We start from the raw sequence: 19,619 nt of genomic DNA, 5'->3' as shown, positions 1-19,619 counted from the left end.
ACCACCTTACCTGTCTTCTGAGAAACCTATATGTGGGTCAAGAAGCAACAGTTACAACCGGACATGGAATGATGGACTGGTTCCAAATTGGGAAAGGAGGACATCAAGGTTGTATATTGTCATCCTGCTTATTTAAATTCTACACAGAGTACATCACACAAAACACCAGGCTGGTTGAACCACAAGCTGTAATCAAGACTGCCAGCAACCTCAGATTTGTATATGATACCATTCTAAAGGCAAAAAGTGAAGAGGAACTAAAGAGCCTCCTGAAGCTGGCTTGAAACTCAACATTAAAAAAACTAAGATCCTGGCCTGTCCCATGGCAAATAGATGGGGGAAAGTGGAAACAATTATAGATTTTATTTCCCTGGGCTCCAAAATCACTGTGGACAGTGACTGCAGCCTTGAAATTAAAAAATGCTTGATCCTAGGAAGGAACATTATGATAAACCAAGCAAGGCAGCATATTAAAAAGCAAGATATCACTTTGCTGACATAGATCCATGTAGTTAAAGCCATGGTTTTTCCAGTAGTCATGTAGAGATGTGAGAGTTGAACTATAAAGAAGGCTGAGAGACAATTGATGCTTTCCAATTGTGGTGCTGGAGAAGACTATTGAGAGTCTCTTGGACTGCAAGGAGATTAAGCCTGTCAGTTCTAAAGGAAATCATCCCTGAATATTCATTGGAAGGACTTTTGCTGAAGTTGAAGCTCCTTCAACTGAAGCGCTTCAGTGGAAGTGCCAATCAACTTCAGCAATACTCCGACTCTGGATTACTCATTGGAAGGACTATTACTAAGTTGATGTGAAGAGCCAACTCATTGGAAAAGACCCTGCTGCTGGGAAAGAGTGAAGAGATGACAGAGGATATGTGAACCGTGAACTCCCAGATGTTCAAGCAGGTTTTAGAAAAGGCAGAGGAACCAGAGATCAAATTGTCAACATCCGCTGGATCATGGAGAAAGCAAGAGAGTTCCAGAAAAACACCTATTTCTGCTTCATTGACTATGCCAAAGCCTTTGACTGTGTGGATCACAATAAACTGTGGAACATTCTGAAAGAGATGGGAATCCCAGACCACCTGACCTGCCTCTTGAGAAACCTGTATGCAGGTCAGGAAGCAACAGTCAGAACTGGACATGGAACAACAGACTGGTTCCAAATAGGAAAAGGAGTACGTCAAGGCTGTATATTGTCACCTTGCTTATTTAACTTATATGCAGAGTACATCATGAGGAACGCTGGGCTGGAAGAAGCACAAGCTGGAATCAAGATTGCCGGGAGAAATATCAATAACCTCAGATATGCAGATGACACCACCCTTATGGCAGAAAGTGAAGAGGAACTAAAAAGCCTCTTGATGAAAGTGAAAGAGGAGAGTGAAAAGGTTGGCTTGAAGCTCAACATTCAGAAAACAAAGATCATGGCATGTGGTCCCATCACTTCAGGGAAGTAGATGGAAAAACAGTGGAACCAGTGTCAGACTTTATTTCTGGGGGCTCCAAAATCACTGCAGATGCTGATTGCAGCCATGAAATTAAAAGACATTTACTCCTTGGAAGGAAAGTTATGACCAACCTTGACAGTATATTAAAAAGCAGAGACATTATTTTGCCAACAAAGGTCCGTCTACTCAAGGCTATGGTTTTTCCCGTGGTCATGTATGGATGTGAGAGTTGGACTGTGAAGAAAGCTGATCGCCGAAGAATTGATGCCTTTGAACTGTGGTGCTGGAGAAGAATCTTGAGAGTCCCTTGTATTGCAAGGAGATCCAACCAGTCCATTCTAAAGGAGATCAATCCTGGGTGTTCATTGGAAGGACTGATGCTAAAGCTGAAACTGCCATACTTTGGCCACCTCATGCGATGAGTTGACTCACTGGAAAAGACTCTGATGCTGGGAAAAGTTGGTGGCGGGAGGAGAAGGGGACGTCAGAGAATGAGATGGCTGGATGGCATCACCAACTCTGTAGATATGAGTTTGAATCAACTCCGGGAGTTGGTGATGGACAGAGAGGCCTGGTGTGCTGTGATTCATGGGGTCGCAGAGAGTTGGACACAACTGAGTGACTGAACTGAACTGAACTGAACTGAAGATGGTTAGATAGCATTACCAACTCAATGCACATGAAACTCCAGAAGATAGTGAAGGACAGGGAAGCCTGATGTGCTGCAGTCAATGGTGTTGCAAAGAGTCGAACATGACTTAGTGACTGAACAACAAAATTTGCCTTATATACTGAGATGTGATGATAGATGTATACATAGTTACAACTGTTACACTATCTTCTTGGATTGAGCGTTTGATTATTATGTAGTGTCTTTTTTCTCTCTGGTAACAGATCTTTATTTTTTCTGCTATGAGTATTTATTTGAGGTTTCTTTTTATTTCAATTTACATGGTATACATTTTCTATCCCCTCACTTTCATTTTTATGCCTCCTTAGATCTGTGAAAAGAAGAGAAGCGAAAAGCAAAGGAGAAAAGGAAAGATATAAGCATCTGAATGCAGAGTTCCAAAGAATAGCAAGGAGAGATAAAAAGCAGTCCTCAGCTATCAATGCAAAGAAATAGAGGAAAACAACAGAATAGGAAAGACAAGATATCTCTTCAAGAAAATTAGAGATACCAAGGGAACATTTCATGCAAAGATGGGCTCAATAAAGGATAGAAATGGTATGGACCTAACTGAAGCAGAAGATACTAAGAAGAGGTGTCAAGAATACACAGAAGAACTGTACAAAAAGATCTTCACGATCAAGATATTCATGATGGTGTGATCACTCACCTAGAGCCAGACATCTTGGAATGTGAAGCCAAGTGGCCCTCAGAAAGAATCACTGTGAACAAACTAGTGGAGGTGATGGAATTCCAGTTCAGCTGTTTCAAATCCTGAAAGATGATGCTGTGAAAGTGCTGCACTCAATATGCCAGCAAATTTGGAAAATTCAGCAGTGGCCACAGGACTGGAAAAGGTCAGTTTTCACTCCAATCCCAAAGAAAGACAATGCCAAAGAATGCTCAAAATACTGCACAATTGCACTCATCTCACACGCTAGTAAAGTCGTGCTCAAAATTCTTCAAGCCAGGCATCAGTAATACATGAACCGTGAACTACCAGAGGTTCAAGCTGGTTTTAGAAAAGGCAGAGGCACCAGAGATCAAATTTCCAACATCTGCTGGATCATGGAGAAAGCAAGAGAGTTCCAGAAAAAAATTTATTTCTGCTTTACTGACTATGGCAAAGCCTTTGACAGTGTGGATCACAATAAACTGTGGGAAATTCTGAAAGAGATTGGAATACCAGACCACCTGACCTGCCTCTTGAGAAACCTATATGCAGGTCAGGAAGCAACAGTTAGAACTGGACATGGAACAACAGACTGGTTCCAAACAGGAAAAGGAGTACGTCAAGGCTGTATATTGTCACCCTGCTTATTCAACTTACATGCAGAGTACATCATGAGGAACGCTGGGCTGGAAGAAGCACAAGCTGGAATCAAGATTGCCGGGAGAAATATCAATAACCTCAGATATGCAGATGACACTACCCTTATGGCAGAAACTGAAGAGGAACTCAAAAGCCTCTTGATGAAAGTGAAAGAGGAGAGTGAAAAGGTTGACTTGAATCTCAACATTCAGAAAACAAAGATCATGTCATCTGGTCCCATTACTTCATGGGAAATAGATGGGGAAACAGTGGAAACCGTGTCAGACTTTATTTTTTTGCGCTTCAAAATCACTGCGGATGCTGATTGCAGCCATGAAATTAAAAGAAGCTTACTCCTTGGAAGGAAAGTTATGACCAACCTAGATAGCATGTTAAAAAGCAGAGACATTGCTTTGTCAACCAAGGTTCGTCTAGTCAAGGCTATGGTTTCTCCGGTGGTCATGTATGGATGTGAGAATTGGACTGAAGAAATCTGAATGCCGAAGAATTGATGCTTTTGAACTGTGGTGTTGGAGAAGACTCTTGAGAGTCCCTTGGACTGCAAGGAGATCCAACCAGTCCATTCTAAAGGAGATCAATCCTGGGTGTTCATTGGAAGGACTGATGCTAAAGCTGAAACTCCAATACTTTGGCCACCTCATGTGAAGAGTTGACTCAGTGGAAAAGATTCTGATGCTCGGAGGGATTGGGGGCAGGAAGAGAAGGGGTCGACAGAGAATGAGATGGCTGGATGGCATCACCGACTCGATGGACATGAGTTTGAGTGAACTCCGGGAGTTGGTCATGGACAGGGAGGCCTGGCGTGCTGTGAATCATGGGGTCGCAAAGAGTCGGACACAACTGAGCAACTGAACTCTGATCTGAAGTGGGACTCTTGTAGACAGCATATATATGGGTCTTATTTTTGCATCCATTCTATGGGTGTATGTCTTCTGATTGAAGCATTTAATCTATTTACAACGAAACAATTATCAATATATATTTTATTACCATTTTAATTGTTTTGGATTTGGTTTTTTTTTTTTCTTTCCTCCTTTGCTCTCTTCACTTATGGCCTAATGACTAACTTTAGTGTTGTGTTTGGATTTTTTTTCTTTTTTGTGCATATATCTATTGTATATATTTGGTTTGTAGTTATGAGGTTTTGATATCACAGTCTATATATATTCAAGATTATCTTAAGTTGCTGGTCTTTTCATTTCAAATGCATTTCCTATATCCTGCATTTGTACTCTTTTCTCACAGTGACTGGTTTTGATATATTTGTGTGTGGATGATTTCCTACCTTTGCTGTTTGTTTGCCTTTACTGGTGAACTTTTCCTTTCCTAATTTTCTTGTTTCTAGTTGTAGCTTTTCCTTTTCTTCTTAGAGACTTCTATCACATTTGTTGTAAAGCTGATTTGGTGCTTTTAAATTCTCTTAGCATGTGCTTGTCTGTAAAGTTTTTTATTTCTCTATCAAATCTGAAAGAGAGTCTTGCTGCATATTCTTGATCGTAGGCTTTTCCCTTTCATCACTTAAAATATTAACATACCGCTCCCTTCTGGCCTCAAGAGTTTCTGCTGAAAAATCACTTGATTACCTTATGGGGATTCCTTTGTATGCTATTTGTTGCTTTTCCCTTGTTGCTTTTAATATTTTCTCTTTGTCTTTAATTTTTGTCAGTTTGAGTAATATGCATCTCGGCATGTTCCTCCTTGGGTTTACCCTGACTGGGATTCTCTGAGTGCTTGATCTTGGGTGACTATTTCCTTTCCCATGTTAGGGACATTTCCAGCTATTATCCATATATTTTCAAATATTTCCTCAGGTCCTTTCTCTCTCTCTCTTCCCCTTCTGGGAACCCGTGTAATGGAACATTTAACATTGCCCCAGAGGTCTCTTAAACTGTTCTCATTTGTTTTCATTCTTTTTTCTTTATTCTAGTCTGTGGCAGTATTTCAACCATCTGTCTTCTAGATCACTTATCTGTTCTTCTGTTTCGCTTATTCTGCTAAGGATTTCTTATAGTGTATTTTTCGTTTCAGTTATTGCATTGTTCATCTCTGTTTGTTTATTCTTTATATCTCCTAGCTCTTTGTTAAACATTTCTTGTATCTTCTCAATCCATGCCTCCATTCTTTTTCCAAGATTCTGGATCGTCTTTACTATCATTATTCTGAATCTTTTTGGGGGTAGATTGCTTATCTCTACTTCACTTAGTTATTCTTCTGGGTTTTTTTCTTGTTCACCTGAAATATACTCCTTTGTTATCTCATTTTGTGTAACTTTTCCATGATTGCACTTTCTGTTCCAAAGGCTGCAAGGTTGCAGCTCCTCTTGCTTTTGGTGCCTCCCTTCTTGGTGGGTAAGACTGACTTGAGAGGCTTGTGCAGACTTCCTGGTGGAAGGGACTGGTGCCTGCCCACTGACAGATGGAGCTGGGTCTTGTCCCTCTGGTGAGTAGGGCCATGTCCAGGGTATGTTTACTTTTTTATTTTCACTTTTTATTGAAATAAAGTTGATTTACAATGCTGTGCCAATCTCTTCTGTACAACAAACTGACTCAGATATATATATATATATATATATATATATATATATATATTCTTTTTTAAAATATTCTTTTCCATTATGATTTATCCCAGGAGATTGGCTATAGTTCTCTGTGCTATACAGTAGGACCTTGTTTATCCATTTTAGATATAATAGTTTGCCTCTACCAACCTCTAATTCCCAGTCTATCCCTCTCCTTCCCCACCCCTTTGACAATCACAAGTCTGATCTCTATGTCTGTGAGTCTGTTTCTGTTTCATAGATAGAAGTAGCATGTTTAGAGGTGGCTGTAGGTTTAGGAAGATTTTAGGCTGCTTGTCCGATGATGGGTCGGGCTATATTCCTGTGTTACTGGTTGTTTGGCTTGAAGTGGCCTAGCAGTAGAGCCTACAGGATGTTGGGTTTTGCCAGGTCTTGGTGACAAAGTGGTGACCTCCAGGAGACCTCAGGCCAATGAGGACTCCATCATACCTCTACTAACAGTGTCTTTGTCCCCACAGTGAATCACAGCTGCCCCCTGCCTCCCCAGGAGACCCTCCAAGACAAGGAGGTAGTTCTGGCCCAGGCTTCTATGAAGTCACGGCTTTTCCCTGGGTCCCAATGCACACATCTTGTGTGTGTCCTCCAAGAAAGGAGTTTCTATTTCTCCCAGTCCTGTGGGGTTCCTGTCATCAAGTCTTACTGACTTTCAAAGCCAAATGCTCTTGGAGATCCTTGCCCTGATGCCAGGATCCTAGGCTGTGAAGTCTGACCTGGAGCTCAGAACTCTCACTCCCATGGGAACACCTCTGCAATACAACTGTTTTCTGGTTTGTGGATTGCCCACCCAGTGGCTGTAGGCTTTGATTTTATCACAATTGTACCCCTCCTACTGTTTCATTGTGGCTTCTTCTTTGTCTTTGGATGTAGAATATATTTTTTGGTAGGTTCCAGTCTGTTTTGCTAATGATTTTTCAGCAGTTAGTTGCGATTATGGTGTTTTTGTAAGAAGAGCTATGCACAAGTCCTCCTGCTCCACCATCTTGTTTCCAGCCCTTCAGCACTTTCTCCAACTAAGTACTCTTTTTCAATTATTACTCTGAATTACACATTAAGTATTAAATCTCTTTGTGAATATTTTAAATTAACTTCAAATTTTATTTTAATTTGATAATCATTCTTCCTATTCCAGTAATGAACCTATTAATACCAAATAACTGGGCCTATCATGTGATTCAAATGTATAGCTGGGCTGTCATTATTGATAATGAGAATTCATATGTTAATCTCTGCTAAAGACACTGTCTCTGGAACTATGTTTTCATTTTTGGCTACACATAAATAAGTAGTGAAAAATGTTAGTTGCTCAGTCATGTCCAACTCTTTATGACACTATATACTGTAGGGTCAGAGGAAAATTTGCTGGTTTTTTATAAGAATTGCATGACTCTATAAATCAATCTAGGGAGAACTAATACATTAATGATGTTGAGTTTCCTGATCCATGACCAAAATATATCTCCCATCTATTTTTATCTTCTTTAATTATTCTCTGCAATATTTTGTTGTTTTCTTGCATATGTTTGGTCAGATTTAACCTATTTTATATATTGACGCTATTGTAAATGGCATTTTTATTTCAGTTTCCAACTGTTTGTTGTTGGAATATAGGAAACCATTAATTTTTCTATATTGATCCTGTATTGTACACTTGTTAATTTTAGTTATGATTTTCAGAAGATTTTGTTTTGTTTTTTTCTTTTGTAGATTCCTTCAGATTTTATACATGAACAATCATATAATATGGAAACAGACTTAATTCTTCCTTGCCAATATGGATGCCTTGTATTTCTTTTCTTGACTTACTGTACCAACAAGAGCCTCCAGTAAAATGCATTTAAGTGGTAAGAACAGACATCTTTGTCTTGTTTCTAAGGAGGAAAATATTCAGTTTTCCTCTTTTAACTATGATGCTGACCATAATATTTTCATAGATGCTCTTTATCAGGCTGATGAAGCTCACTTCTTTCCCTACTTTATTGAGTGATTTGATCAGTAATGGATGTTGAATTTGCCAAATATTTTTCTATATCTCTTGAGATAATCATATGGATTTTCTCACTTGGTTTGCTAGTAAACTGCATTGGTTGATGTTTTCAAATATAACACCAATCTTCCATTTGTGTTCATAAAAAGTATTTGTCAACAGTTTTCTTATCCTGGTTTTATCTGCTTTAGGCATCAGGCCCTTATAGAGTAAGTTGAGAAGTATTCTCTCCTCTTCAGTTTGCTATAAAATTTTGTGTAGAATTGGTATTGTAGTATTATTGCTTCCTTAACATTTGGTAGAATTCAAGAAAGCTATCTTAGCCAGAGTCTTTTGTTTGCTGTGTTTTGTTCTTTCTGGGAAGGTTTTTCATTACAAATTCAATTTCTTTAATAGATACAGGGCTACTCAGGTTATCTAGTTCCTCTTAAGTGAGGTTTGGTAGAGTATGTCTTTCAAGGGAATTGTCCATTTAATCTAAATTGTGAAAGTTATTGACATAGAGTTGTTCACAATACTCCCTAACAATGTCTTTAATGTCTATATGCTCTGTAGTGAGGTAATTCTCTTATTCCTGATACTGGTAATTTATGTCTTCTCTCTTATTTTCTTCATCAGTTTGGTCAGAAGTTTGTCAGAATCATTTATCCTATCAAAGAACTAGCTTTTTCTTTCACTGATTTTCTCTATTGTTTTTCCTGTTCTCCATGCTGGTCTGTGTTTCTTCAGCTTACTTTCAGTTTAATTTGCTCTTCCTTATCTAGTTTCTTAAGACTGAAGCCGAGGTCAATAATTTGAGACATTTCTTCTTTTCTAATTGCTATTTAATTGTATATCAGTTCAGTTCAGTCACTCAGTTGTGTCCAACTCTTTGCAACCCCATGAATCACAGCATGCCAGGCCTCCCTGTCCATCACCAACTCCCGGAGTTCACTCAAACTCATGTCCACAGAGTCAGTGATGCCATCCAGCCATCTCATTCTCTGTCGTCCCCTTCTCCTCCCGCCCCCAACCTTTCCCAGCATCAGAGTCTTTTCCAGTGAGTCAACTCGTCGCATGAGGTGGCCAAAGTATTGCAGTTTCAGCTTTAGCATCAGTCCTTTCAATGAACACCCAGGATTGATCTCCTTTAGAATGGACTGGTTGGATCTCCTTGCAGTACAAAGGACTCTCAGGAGTCTTCTCCAACACCACAGTTCAAAAGCATCAATTCTTCAGCAATCAGCTTTCTTCACAGTCCAACTCTCACATCCATACATGACCATGGGAAAAACCATAGCCTTGACTAGAAGCGCCTTTTAATTTCATGGCTGCAATCAGCATCCACAGTGATTTTGGAGCCCAAAAATATAAAGTCTGATACTGTTTCCACTGTTTCCCCATCTGTTTCCCATGAAGTGATGGGACCAGATGCCATGATCTTTGTTTTCTGAATGTTGAGCTTCAGGCCAACCTTTTCACTCTCCTCTTTCACTTTCATCCAGAGGCTTTTGAGTTCCTCTTCACTCTGCCATAAGGGTGGTGTCATCTGCATATCTGAGGTTATTGATATTTCTCCCAACAATCTTGATTCCAGCTTGTGCTTCTTCCAGCCCAGCGTTCTTCATGATGTACTCTGCAGATATTCCCTTCTAAATACTGTTTTAGAGCAGGGACCAGAAAACTACACTTGCAGGCTAAAATACAGACATGTACATTCATTTGTGTGTTGTCTGGGGCTGCCTTCCTGCAACAGTGGCAGAGTTGAGAGATTGCAACTGAGACCGTATGGCCCACATGCCTATAATAGTAATTATATGGCCTTTCAAGAAGTTTGCTGACTCCTGCTTGAGAATATTGAAAGAGCTCAACTGGAATTCCATCACCTCCACTAGCTTTGTTCGTAGTGATGCTTTCTAAGGCCCACTTGACTTCACATTCCAAGATGTCTGGCTCTAGGTCAGTGATCACGTTATCGTGATTATCTTGGTCGTGAAGATCTTTTTTGTACAGTTCTTCTGTGTATTCTTGCCATCTCTTCTTAATATCTTCTGCTTCTGTTAGGTCCATACCATTTCTGTCCTTTATCGAGCCCATCTTTGCATGAAATGTTCCCTTGGAATCTCTAATTTTCTTGAAGAGGTCTCTTGTTTTTCCTATTCTGTTGTTTTCCTCTATTTCTTTGCATTGATCGCCGAGGAAGGCTTTCTTATCTCTCCTTGCTATTCTTTGGAACTCTGCATTCAGATGCTTATATCTTTCCTTTTCTCCTTTGCTTTTCGCTTCTCTTCTTTTCACAGCTATTTGTAAGGCCTCCTCAGACAGCCATTTTGCTTTTTTGCATTTCTTTTCCATGGGGATGGTCTTGGTCCCTGTCTCCTGTACAGTGTCATGAACCTCTGTCCAGAGTTCATCAGGCACTCTATCTATCAGATCTATTCCCTTAAATCTATTTCTCACTTCCACTGTATAATCATAAGGGATTTGATTTAGGTCATATCTGAACGGTCTAGTGGTTTTCCCTACTTTCTTCAATTTCAGTCTGAATTTGGCAATAAAGAGTTCATGATCTGAGCCACAGTCAGCTCCTGGTCTTGTTTTTGCTAACTGTATAGAACTTCTCCATCTTTGGCTGCAAAGAATATAATCAATCTGATTTCGGTGTTGACCATCTGGTGATGTCCATGTGTAGAGTCTTTTGTGTTGTTGTTGTGTTGCTTGAGAAGAACCCTAAAAATTTTGTTTTCATAATTCAATTCAAAATATTTTGCAATTTCACTTTCTTCTTTGATTCTTGGAATATTTTACATAGGTTTTTCAATTTTATGCTGTTAAAAATAGCTGTTTTATATAGATCTTTTAAATATCTACTTTTAAAATAACTATTTCTTATTATTTCCAATATGAAATATCCAAGTCAAAGTGTAGGTCTTGAAAAAGTAAATAACCCATTATGCCTTTTTTAAAATCAAAGTATCATCAGTTTATAACATTATTTACGTTTCATGTGTATAAAAATTATGACATGGCTTAATGTAGTTTCTTCATGTTTCTTGTGCTCTGAATTCATTGGACTTCCTGAATCTCTGAGATTATGTCTTTCCTAAAATTGAAATTTTAGACCATGTTTTCTTCAAATGTCTTTCTCTGCTCCCCTCTCTTTCAGAGATAAGAATTATAGATATATTAGGCCACTTGGAGTTTCCCTTTAACTCGTGAATGTCTTTCATTACTTTTCACTGTTTTAGTTTGGACCTATGTCCTTAAGTTCACTAATCATTTCTTATGAAATTCTTAATTTGCTGTTTTAATCCTAACAAGAGGTTTTTATCTCATACATTACAGTTTTCATTTTTAGAAGTTTGATTTGGGCCTCTTATTTTTATTTTATTTTTTTTTTTTTGGAGGCTAATTACTTTACAACATTATATTGGTTGACTTTGCCATACATTGACATGAATCCGCCCCGGGTGTACATGTGTTCCCCTTCTTGAACCTCCCTCCCACCTCTCTCCTCCCCATATCCTCCCTCTGGGTCATCCCCGATTTGGGCCTTTTAAAAAAATATCTTTCATGTTTCTTTTTAACTTAATGAACATCTGGAATACAGTGGGGAAAAAAGTTTTAAAGCACTTGTCTGTTAATTATAACACTTGTGTCTATTCTGGGTTGATTCCAAATGGTTCATGCTCTCCTCGTGATAGATCAAATTTTCTTGCTTCTTTGCATGCCTGGTAATCTTTGATTGGATGTCAGACATTGTGATTTTTACCTTTTGTGTTGTTGGATATTTTTGCATTCCTATAAATATTCTTGATGTTTATTTTTGGATGTAGTTAAACTATTTAAAAACAATTTGATTATTTGAGGTCTTTAAGATTTATTAGGTGGAATCAGGGCCAATGCCTCATGAATTAAGAGGTTTACAGTCTTCCTGGCAGAAACAGACCTTATTCTTGGCCCTCAGTGTATCAAGCACTCTTCCCTCTAATCTTTTTGGGTTATTCTTCCCCTGGACACAGGTAGTTTCCCTCCACAAGTACTCTGAGGTTCTCTCTGTGTCCAACTCTCCCCTCTCTGGTTCTCTGTCTTGTTCCCTCCAGAGTCAGTTCTACCTCCCTGACTCTAGGTCTATGGTGGGCTCCACATGGGTTCTCTTTCCCTGAACTGCATCCTGGAAAATCTCCCAAGGCAGTGAACTGGGGCAATCATAAGTTCATTTCATTTGTTTCCCATTTCTCAGGGATCACTGCCCTTTTTCACCTGATATCTAGTACCTTGATTACTACTGTCTGGTTTTGGTTTGTGTCTGGTTTTGGTTTGTTTCTGGTTTTGTTTTTTGGATTTTGGTTTATTTTCTTTTTGGATGTCTCAAGCAAGAGGGTAAATACAGTCCCTGTTACTCCATCTTGGTCAGAGCAGCTTTTTTTTTTCCCAATGTATGTCCACATACAACATTCGTGCAGACTACATGCACCAAAATAAGCGGCTTCCCTCATAGCTCAGCTGGTAAAGAATATGCCTTCAGTGCAGGAGACCTGGGTTCAATCTCTGGGTAAGGAAGATCCTCTGGAGAAAGAAACAGCAACCCACTCTGGTATTCTTGCCTAGAGAATGGCAGGGACAAAGGATCCTGCCAGGCTACAGTCCATGGGGTTGCAAGAGTCAGACATGACTTAGTGACTAAATAATAAAACATTATTTTCCTGTGAAAATAGGTCTCTCTCTCATGTGTATCCTGGGTGACAGATTACAAAGCAAATTACAGGGTTCACACACTTTCTGGTGTGCTCATGTGACATGGTCAGGAGGGGCCTGATGCTCAGCTCATGCAGCAAGACTGGTGAAGTGTCACAATTGGTTTTCACAGAAACCAGGGAGCATTAAAATTTAGCCAAAGTATCTAAGTTGTACCCTGAATCTCTAGAACACAGTAGGCCCACAAAATGCCCTTCAACACCTTAGAGCCATGAATGCTCAAAGGTTTAAATATTTTTATGAAAGACAGCAAATATACACAAACATACTAAAACACTTCAGAGACACACAGGCATAAATGTATTACCTATACTAAGTGACACCAATTTGAAAGCATTTTTATTGATACTTCAGAGAAGAGATATTGAGAAAATTCTAATGATCAAAGAATGACAAATGAAAATTAATTGTATAGTTTAACTTTAACCCTAAGATATGTAAAATACCATTTGCACTCTCTTTAATACTTTGCTTTTATTTTTGTTTACAAGAAATTATATATTAATATTTATAAGAACTTACCAAAAATCCTGAAACACCTTCATTTTCTCAGCTTTATTTTAAAAAACTTAAGTTCTTCATCAATGAAGAACTTATTCATCCACCTCAGTTGAAAAATGAGAGGGAGCAGATCATTTTATTCTTAATATTGTTGGAAGAATCCTCAATTTCCATTAATATATTATAGCATACTATGACTAAATAGAAAATGTAATCATTTCCTTAAAATTTTATCAGAATGAGAATGAAGTCAATTCAGACCACTACATTAGAGGATAAGTCGCCTAATCTCCCACTCTCAAGATGACCAAGAACACTCCATAAGAAGTCATATCCATGTTGGTAAAATGTTACTAAATGTACAAGTAAACTGGGGTCTATATTTATTGGAAACAATATGATTATAGTGATACATACCATCTTCCTCAACTCCTGGTTGGAAACAATAATGACATTTGGTGGGTCCCCAATGGCAGTGGCAGCTCCCCCAATGTTTGTGAAGATCACTTCTGCAATCAGGACTTGTCTTGGATCAAGGTTGAGCACCTCACACAATCTGTCATAAATGAAGGAAAATGAAAACAGTCCCACTATCCATATTGTGTAAGGCGCATGTGCAACCTAATATTTTCAAAGCACTTGCAGGTACAAGGAGCATGCACACACACACACACACACACACACACACACACACACACACACACATCTATGAGAAAGGCAAATGCTGAGGGGTAAACAACGACAACAGTGCTATAGAGCTACAGGATAAAGTTGACTCTCAGCACTAGACTTCTCTGAAAGTTAACACACAACCCATCTAAACCATCCATGTGAAAAAACATTCCTGCCTCACCCCCACAGGTCTGGAGGAAGCACTCGGTGTACAGGCTCCCTTGCAGGGCAGGAAGTGGCGCGGATGAATGCATCTTTCCCACCAGACCCTCTGAGTCAAGGTGGGACTGGAGCAGAAAGCACTGCCACCCAGTGGCTCACACCACACCTGCTAACCTAGCTCCTCAACCATCTTACCTTTTCAATGCTGATGCACTGTGCTTAATCCTAACAAGGAGCACACACTCTATAGCAGTGGCTTTCTACCTTAGCTAAACACTAGATTTGTCTGGGGATCTTGACAGTCTTACTACCCAGCTCATGACAGAACAACCCCTGGAGATGGGCCTAAGCAGCAGCATTTACAGCTCCCCAAGTGGTCCACTGAGCACACAGTTGAGAAAGGCTGTTCTAAAGAAAGTTTAGAGAAAACCTCATGGTGTCTCCTCCACCCACCCATTACATTGCCCATTTTCTTACAGAAGCTAGGCCTGAGTCTAGATGTTGCCAGCAAGGGGAACCCCTGCTGCACTCAAGGACCTTTTTTGGTGGGGGTGCCCTGTGATATGAGGGATCTTGATTCCTTACCAAGGAGTGATTCCATACCCTATGCAATGGAAGCTCAGAATCTCAACCACCAGACCACCAGGGAAGTGCCTCAATCCTTTCTACTATCTTCCAGCTCAGAGTATAGCCAGCAGCTCTTCTGAGTAGCATTGGCCTACAGAGCTGTGTAGAAGTTGAGAAGGGAGTTCAAAATAGAGGATCAGACTCCAATCAGCAGCAGCAGCAGCTTTCAACTAAGGAAGCCCCCAGGCTCTGCTTTTAGCAAGAAAAGGATTAGTGTGTGCTAATCAACAATGCCAGCCAGATTTGGATGTCTAACTATAAAGACGGTGTGCTGTGCTATGCTTAGTCGCTCAGTCATGTCCGACTCTTTGCCCATGGACTGTAGCCCACCAGGCTCCTCTGTCCATGGGGATTCTCCAGGCAAGAATACTGGAAGGAGTATCTCCTCCAGGGGATCTTCTTAACTCAGGGATTGAACCCAGGTCTCCTGCATTGCAGGAGGATTCTTTACCATCTAAACTACCAGGGAAGCCCAACTCTAAAGACTAATGTTACTCAATACAGACAGAAGCAGAAGAAATGTGATTAAGCTTAGAGAGTCATAAAGAACATAACAGTATAATATAAACAGTGAATCTGAGCACACCAATACTTTAATCATGAAAGATGCTATTTGTATGCTAATAAATGGAATTGCTATTCCCACATAGCAATTACAGTGTGATCACTCACCTAGAGCCAGTCATCCTGGAGTGTGAGGTCAATGAGGCCTTAGGAAGCATTACTACAAACAAAGCTAGAGGAGGTGATGGAATACCAGCTGAGCTAGTTCAAATCCTAAAAGATGATGCTGTTAAAGTGCTGCACTCAATAAACTAGCAAATTTGGAAAACTCAGCAGTGCCCAAAGAACTAGAAAAAGTCAGTTTTCATTCCAATCCCAAAGAAAGGCAATGCCAAAGAATGCTCAAACTACCACACAATTGCACTCGACTCACACACTAGTAAAGTAATGCTCAAAATTTTCCAAGCTAAGCTTCAATAGTATGTGAACTGAGAACTTCCAGATGTGCAAGCTGGATTCAGAAAAAAGCAGAAGAACCAAAGATCAAATTGTCAACATCTGTTGGATCATAGAAAAAGCAAGAGTATTCCAGAAAAACATCTACTTCTGCTTTATTGACTACACCAAAGCCTTTGACTCTGTGGATCAGAACAAACTGTGGAAAATTCTTCAAGAGATGGGAATACCAAACCATCTCACCTACCTCCTGAGAAGTCTGAATGTACGTCAAGAAGCAACAGTTAGAACTGGACATGGAACAACAGACTGGTTTCAAATTGGGAAAGGAGTATGTCAAGGCTATATTGTCACTCTGATTATTTAATTTATATGCAGAGTACATCATGAGGAACGCGGGGTTGGATAAAGCACAAGCCAGAATCAAGATTGTCAAGAAAAATATCAATAACCTCAGATACGCAGATGATACCACCCTTTGCAGAAAGCAAAGAACTAAAGAGCCTCTTGATGAAAGTGAAGGAGGAGAGTGAAAAAGCTGGCTTAAAACTCAGCATTCAAAAAACTAAGATCATGGCATTTGGTCCCATCACATCATGGCAAATAGATGGGGAAACAAGGGAAACAGTGACAAACTTTATTTTCTTGGCCTCCAAAATCACTGCAGATGGTGACTGCAGTTGTGAAATTAAAAAATGTGTGCTCCTTGGAAGAAAAGCTATGACAAACCTAGGCAGCATATTAAAAAGCAGAGACATTAATTTGCTGACAAATTTCCATCTAGTCAAAGCTATGGTTTTTCCAGTAGTCATGTATGGATGGACCATAAAGAAAGCTGGGCACCAAAGAATTCATGCTTTTGAACTGTGGTGTTGGAGAAGACTCTTGAGAGTCCCTTGGAATGCAAGGAGATCAAACAAGTCAATCCTGAAGGAAATCAGTCCTGAATATTCATCGGAAGGACTGATGCTAAAGTTGAACCTCCAACACTTTGGCCACTTGATGCAAAGAATTGACTCATTGGTAAAGAACCTGATGCTGATGAAAGGGTAACAGACAGGAAGGCTAGGGGGTCTCCAAATCAAGGAAATAGGCTGCAAGGGTCAGATATTTTTTTATCTGTCTCTTAAGTGGCAGGAGGAAATAAACTACAAGTGTCAGATTTTTTTCCCCTTCTCTATACAAAATTAAAAGGAGGCTTCTCTTAAAATTCTGTGTTGCCATGACAACACCTGGCTCCACCTGAACTTACCTTTTCTCAAATCTTGAGCTAACCAATGCATTTTTCTTATGGAAATGCTTTTCTTAAGCTGTTAATGAACTATGTATTTACCCTAGATTCTCTCTTCAAGTCGGTTCTCCTTAAGACTCAGAACCTATAAGGGCTCAACAAACCAGTATGTTTTACTCATACATTGTTCTCCTAATCTATGTTAATGAAACTATATATTTACTTGGAAACCTGCCTTTCTTCAAGATTCATGTCGATCGTTTTATGGCCTGGGATGATTCACCTGGTGCCAATATTATCTCAAAATGCATGTTGTGGTTGAGGGGACTGGTGCCATACTGAGTTTTGAATCATCTCCTTTCTCTAATTAACAACTCACTGATAGGTATAGACTAGCAGGCAGGTACTCTTTCTACCACCTTCTGATGTCTATGTCAAAAGCTTCCTCTATCTCTTTTATACTTTAATAAAACTATTAAATACACAAAAGCTTTGAGCAATCAAGCCTCGTTACTGACCCTGGATTTAATTCTTCTTCTCCAGAGACCATGAATCCCAGTGTCTTTCATGGCTCAGCAACAACCTTTCAGTGGGAAAGAGTCAAGGTGGGAGGAGAAGGGGAAGACAGAGGATGTGATGGTTGGATGGCATCACTGACTCAATGGACATGAGTTTGAGCAAGCTCTGGAAGTTGGTGATGGACAGGAAAGCCTGGCATGCTACAGTCCATGGGATAACAAAAAATCAGACACGACTGTGCAGCTGAACTGAACTAATTCTCACATAAAATTACAAAGCCAGTTCCTAGCAGAGTGAGGATGTAAACAAATCCCAGCAAGGCTGAGACAACCCTCAGCTGTGCAAGCTGTACAGGGATGTTGAGAATCAGGGTGCCTTCATCAGAGTGTGTAGTGACTTGCTGGAATCTGGCACATTGTGAGATGGTTTCAAACCACTGTCAGCAGCAGAGTTGCCCTGATTAGAGGGTGCTGGGCGTGAACTGCCTCTTGCCCACTGAGGTGTCCAGGGGCAGGGTTGGTTTTAGCATATTCTTTAAAAAGCCTCTTGATGAAAGTGAAAGAGGAGAGTGAAATGGTTGGCTTGAAGCTCAACATTCAGAAAACAAAGATCATGGCATCTGGTCCCATCACTTCATGGGAAATAGATGGGGAAACAGTGGAAACAGTGTCAGACTTTATTTTTGGGGGGCTCCAAAAGCACTGGGGATGCTGATTGCAGGCAGGAAATTAAAAGACGCTTACTCCTTGGAAGGAAAGTTATGACCAACCTAGATAGCATATTAAAAAGCAGAGACATTACTTTGCCAACAAAGGTCCATCTAGTCAAGGCTATGGTTTTTCCAGTGGTCATGTATGGATGTGAGAGTTGGACTGTGAAGGAAGCTGAGCACCGAAGAATTGATGCTTTTGAACTGTGGTGCTGGAGAAAACTCTTGAGAGTTCCTTGGTCTGCAAGGAGATCCAACCAGTCCATTCTAAAGGAGATCAATCCTGGGTGTTCATTGGAAGGACTGATGCTAAAGCTGAAACTCCAATACTTTGGCCACCTCATGTGAAGAGTTGACTCACTGGAAAAGACTCTGATGCTGGGAGGGATTGGGGGTGGGAGGAGACAGGGACGACAGAGAATGAGATGGCTGGATGGCATCACCAACTCGATGGACATGAGTTTGAGTGAACTCCGGGAGTTGGTGATGGACAGGGAGGCCTGGCGTGCTGTGATTCATGGGGTCGCAAAGTGTCGGACACGACTGAGTGACTGAACTGAACTTATCCACCATTTACCCTCAGAAGAATTATACCTCTGGGTATTGGGAGGTGCTGTACCTCCTGCGCAGGAAGGCTAAATCTAGCATCTTGCCCCTCAAATCCATACTTGCACGTGGATCATGACAATGCAGCCAGGCTTGCAGAAGCCTGGGCAACGGATTAACTCATAACACTGCAGGCTAATCCACAGGATGCTGCTAACTCTCTGTTCCTAGCTACCCTTCCTTCTCCTCTCCCTACTCACTTTCTAATTCACTCCTCCTCTGAGGGTCACTACTCTCCCAAACACCAAAGGCATCACCCAGAATTAGTCCTGAGCTCTAGAAGTAGCCCCTTGTTGGTGACATTGAACTTGTTGTGTCTCGTGCCTCATATGCAGGAGAAACTCTTATCTGGTAGAATCCTCAGAACACTAACTTGTTTTAATTCCTTTGATGGAACAACCCAGATCAATGCAGATGAAGTGAGTTGTCCTCAGCTTAAGTGAGGACATTTAGACAAATGTCCTCACTACCTAGCTTCCCAGAAGCCACCAGACATACCTGTGACCCATCGGTCTCTCTAGAACCAGCCAGCACCAACACATGTTGAGTCTAAGCAGGGGAAGACCATGATAAGCTAAGAAGCATCCTTAAAATAAAGGACATGAAGTCTAGATAAAAGTGTAGGTCCATGACCTTGGAAGGGGCTGCACAATCACAGGCTGAAGCCCAAGCCCCAGGAGGCCCCAGGCAATCAATCCCACAAATGAAATGGGTGGAATTAAAAGGAGCAAAATGGAATCAAACTGAATTTCTCTTTCCCAAAGTTACCTTGCAAGGCCTTGCCAGGCCAGGTCATGCAACCCTCCAATAATCCCACAAGGATCCTGCCAGAGCAAGACAGTAGCCCCACCTCCTGCTCTCTGACTGAGAACCCCATAG

The 19,619-nt window shown here is 40.4% G+C and overlaps 1 protein-coding gene across 1 annotated transcript in view; it reads right to left on the bottom strand.

Moving 5' to 3' along the window:
- The window catches only part of OCA2 (OCA2 melanosomal transmembrane protein), a 291,387-nt gene that overhangs the window by 192,002 nt on the left and 79,766 nt on the right, over nucleotides 1-19,619 (bottom strand). Inside the window, exon 14 of the mRNA XM_055398109.2 lies at nucleotides 13,672-13,810. Coding sequence (XP_055254084.1) covers nucleotides 13,672-13,810 — 139 coding nt within the window. The remainder of the gene's footprint in view (nucleotides 1-13,671; nucleotides 13,811-19,619) is intronic.

The sequence above is a fragment of the Moschus berezovskii genome, chromosome 2 (genome assembly GCF_049115385.1).
Source record: "Moschus berezovskii isolate FMDL1 chromosome 2, NW_MosBer_1.0, whole genome shotgun sequence".
Lineage (NCBI taxonomy): Eukaryota > Metazoa > Chordata > Mammalia > Artiodactyla > Moschidae > Moschus > Moschus berezovskii.
This window is presented reverse-complemented; position numbering and strand designations above follow the sequence as displayed.